Genomic DNA, 3,771 nt, shown 5'->3' with positions numbered 1-3,771 from the left:
TTCGGCCTACATCAAGCTTCTCATGATGTTGTATTTCTTGTACCAAAAAATTATGAGTATAGTAACATATTTTTATATAAAAAATACCATCCTTAAAATTAAACTATTGATGCAAACGTTTTATATATTTTAGCGAAAATGTATAAATTTATTTAAAGTTAGCAATTATTGAAGTATACATAGGAATACTTTTGTATATTTTATAATGGCAAAGCTACACAATGTAGATGTAAATTTAGGGGTTATTTTAGGTCATTTTCAATAATGGAATATTTGGGTAATTCAGAGCAAATTTTATCAGCAACTTTAGACTATTTCTCATAACAATGTAGGCAGGTAATTTGGATGAAAAATTAGGGAGTTACTTCAGGTTATTTTTCTAATACCACATGTGGGTATTTTTTATATATATATTTAGGAATTATTTTTGTACAATTTTAAAAATGGTAAAGATGGGTAGTGTTTTATATACTAAATATATCAAACTACTATTATAAACAATGGTCATTATAATTTCTATTTTTTGTGAGAACTTTTAATATTTATTCTTTTTTCTATAGCTTTTCCTGAAGATGAATATGGAGTGTATATAATAGTAAGATGCATCAGGTAAAAAAAATTAAAGGATTATAGGCATGGACTTGAAAGAGGAGAGATCAAATAATTTAGGTCACGGCATATGAAAGTTTTAGCCTTCTCAATTAGAAGGAAAATATGGCACCTAGATATAATTTGAGACTTATTAATATTTCTTTTAAGATTATAGAACATAACTTATTCGAAATGGGGTCTTCTTCAGTTTGTGGTGGGCACCTAGTTTCATTGCTGTCTACTTCTATGCGTGGCTTGTGGATCCTATGTTTCTCTAATTCTCTGAACATTTTGGAAGAGTACATAGAGAATCAATACGAGTAAGGATCGCCCTGACTTTCTGGTCATACATGGACACGGACTGTCTTCCCATTTATATACTCATTACCTCTGAAATCTAATATCTTAATAAAACAGTTAAAAGAAGCCACTGTGTTCACCATCTTGTGCAGCAACAAGGGTCGGAAATACTATGCATCACATCACATTTGTACGTGACTGCAACTCATTTGGTTATATGTCCCTGAACATTTTTTCTTACTGATGTAATAATTTTTTACCAAAAACAAGAAAGTTTTTCCTTCTGTTGCTACATTTGGAGAAAAAATACGTTCCACGGAGAAGAAGAAAAAAAAGTGTTCCGTTCAAAGATGTTTTCCCCTTCAAAAATGTTCTAGTTCCAAAGAGGTTTTATTCAAGAAAAAAAGAATGTTCCATCAAATAGACAAGAAATGGTCGAGAATGTGTGGTAACATGATCTCTAATCACATAAGACAAATTGTGGTATCCCCAACAAGAGTCACTAGCATTAGAATATATGGATCATCAGACTAGACACGAGGCTGGCGGATCGGAGATGGAGGTGGTGTTCTCGGTTGCGGAGACCCTATCGTGGATGGCCGGAGGCGGGCAAAAAGGAAAGGTATGATCGTCGATGATGATCCGACGGCTCACAATGCTGCCCAATCAAACACCGAATTTCAGGTGCCTGGGAATATTTCAGGTGCTTTGGGTATAACAGCTTCTGTTTCTCTGTTTTCTGAGGTTGTATATCTACGTTGCGAGTGATGGGATGATGGAGAAAAAAAATGGTTAAAGACAAGCCGACAAGTTAAACACATACTTCGCAGAAAAAATGTTAAAACACATAGAAGTAGCCATTTATGATTTTTTTCCAGTAATCTGTCTAACTACCAGCCATGTACTACAAAAGGCGCCCCTCCAGTGCCCTTCGTTCTCACTCATCCGTCTCTGGCTCTCTGCTTTCTCGTCGAAGCAGCTCCATCTTTCTCACTCATCCGTCTCTGGCAGTGCGAGCTCGTAATTTAGCAGAGCTCGCATTTGCCATCGATTTGCAATGTCGGACGGGGAGGTGTCCAGCCCGGCGTCGTCCGGGGCCTCGTCCTCGCTGCCGCAGTCGCCAGCTGAGGCAGGGCCCCGGCGCAGCCGCCGGGGAGGCGAGAAGCGAGCGCGCGACGGCGGGAGCCACCCGTCGTTCCGCGGCGTGCGGATGCGGGCGTGGGGGAAGTGGGTGTCGGAGATCCGGGAGCCGCGCAAGAAGTCGCGCATCTGGCTCGGCACGTTCCCGACGCCCGAGATGGCGGCGCGCGCGCACGACGCCGCCGCGCTCGTCGTGAAAGGCCCCGCCGCCGTGCTCAACTTCCCGGAGATGGCCGCCGCGCTCCCGCGCCCGGCCTCCGCCGCGCCGCGCGACGTCCAGGCGGCGGCGGCGCGCGCTGCCGCCATGGAACCGCCTCCGATCCCGGGCGCCTCTGCCGCGGCCGGTGCCGCATTGCCCGCCTCCGCGCCGGCGCCCCCGGCGGCGGGGCAGCAGGAGGACGACGAGCTTGAGGCGATCGTCGAGCTCCCGCCGCTCGACGAGGACGCCGCCGAGCTCGTGACGCTCGGCGCCACGTCGTTCTCGTTCCACGACGCTGCGCAGGCGTCTTGGTGCCTCCCGGAGTGGATCGACGACGGCGCTGGCTACATGGCGGCGGCGCACGACGAGCTGTTCGGACTCGGCGGGCCGGACGGCGACCACGGCTGGGGCCAATCGGTTGGTGCCCTCCTGTGGAACTTGTAATAATTTCTGGTCGGTCTGCTAATCAACTACTAGTGTGTAATTAACTCCTGTCAATCTCTTCTCCTTATAATTTCTTCTTCTCTTTCTTCTGAATGATCTGTAAATAGGGAGTTGCATGCAACATCCAACATGCTGCTGTAATTTCAGAAAAAAAGTTGGAACTTGCTATTACTTCAAAAAATAAGTTGCAACTTGCTGCTGGGGTTGAATAGCTGTGTGATCTTTCGGCGTCTCTTTCATTGCCTTTTTGGTCGGTTTGGAACACTTGTCTTCTAAATTTGTTTTCCTGTTAAATTGGCGCTATTATTGGCCTAACAAATGTACTCCCTCTGTCAGTCAATATAAGATGTATTTTAATTTTTGAGTTGAAAATACCAAACTTTGCATGCATTTAGCAACGGTTAGTCAAATTATATGTGTGATTCATGTACAAACTATGCATGGATATATTCGTATTCAAAAAGGTTATCATGATGATGCTTCCATACAACTGATGACGATATATATATTATTGTAAGAGAAATGAATGGTAAAAATGTACTATTGAAATTAAAATTCTTTAGTACCTAAGTAATGCATCAGGTCCATTCCACACTTTTTTTGGGGGTAAAGGATTCTGCTTTTGCACTTTACTCATCAACTTCACGTACTCCCTCTCCTTCAAGTTCACAAATAAATGCGCGCGCAGTACTGCAAAATGGCGACGTTTTATTTCCCATTGGGTGCACACTTCTTTCTGCTTATTGCAGCAAGTGTAAGGAAAGCAGCAATGTCACTTGTAGTAATAGATGTGGTGCTCTGAAAGGTAATGTACGAGGCACAATCATGTAGTAAGTACTACAACTCTTCTATTTTCTGTTTGCACAATTGCACCGTTTGAGAAAGTACACTGGTGTACCCTGTGTGTACATGGAGGAGGCAGAGCAGGTACAGTACAATAAACCTCTCTACTGGCCAGTACACATTTGGTGCTTGTGTTGAAATAAAGGTCGGGGAAAATCATGCATACTAGTACAGTATAGATGTTGCCTGCTTGCCATGTCATGACCCTGTGACAAGTCGCCATGCATGTTTGTTGTCTGTTTCTCCATTTGTTT

At 43.7% G+C, this 3,771-nt stretch overlaps 1 protein-coding gene across 1 annotated transcript; it reads left to right on the top strand.

Moving 5' to 3' along the window:
- The first annotated feature begins 1,909 nt into the window (after positions 1–1,909).
- LOC112878831 (ethylene-responsive transcription factor TINY-like) lies at positions 1,910–2,936 on the top strand. The gene has a single exon (XM_025943060.1). It carries the CDS (start codon positions 1,949–1,951, stop codon positions 2,672–2,674), a length of 726 nt encoding a protein of 241 aa, XP_025798845.1. The 5' UTR covers positions 1,910–1,948; the 3' UTR covers positions 2,675–2,936.
- The last annotated feature ends 835 nt before the right edge of the window (positions 2,937–3,771 follow it).

Source organism: Panicum hallii, chromosome 1 (assembly GCF_002211085.1).
Source record: "Panicum hallii strain FIL2 chromosome 1, PHallii_v3.1, whole genome shotgun sequence".
Taxonomy (NCBI): Eukaryota; Viridiplantae; Streptophyta; class Magnoliopsida; order Poales; family Poaceae; genus Panicum; species Panicum hallii.
This window is presented reverse-complemented; position numbering and strand designations above follow the sequence as displayed.

What these genes read in the sequence shown, in the direction of transcription:
- LOC112878831 (XM_025943060.1), top strand. Translation starts at nt 1,949, where the DNA reads ATGTCGGACGGGGAGGTGTCCAGCCCGGCGTCGTCCGGGGCCTCGTCC.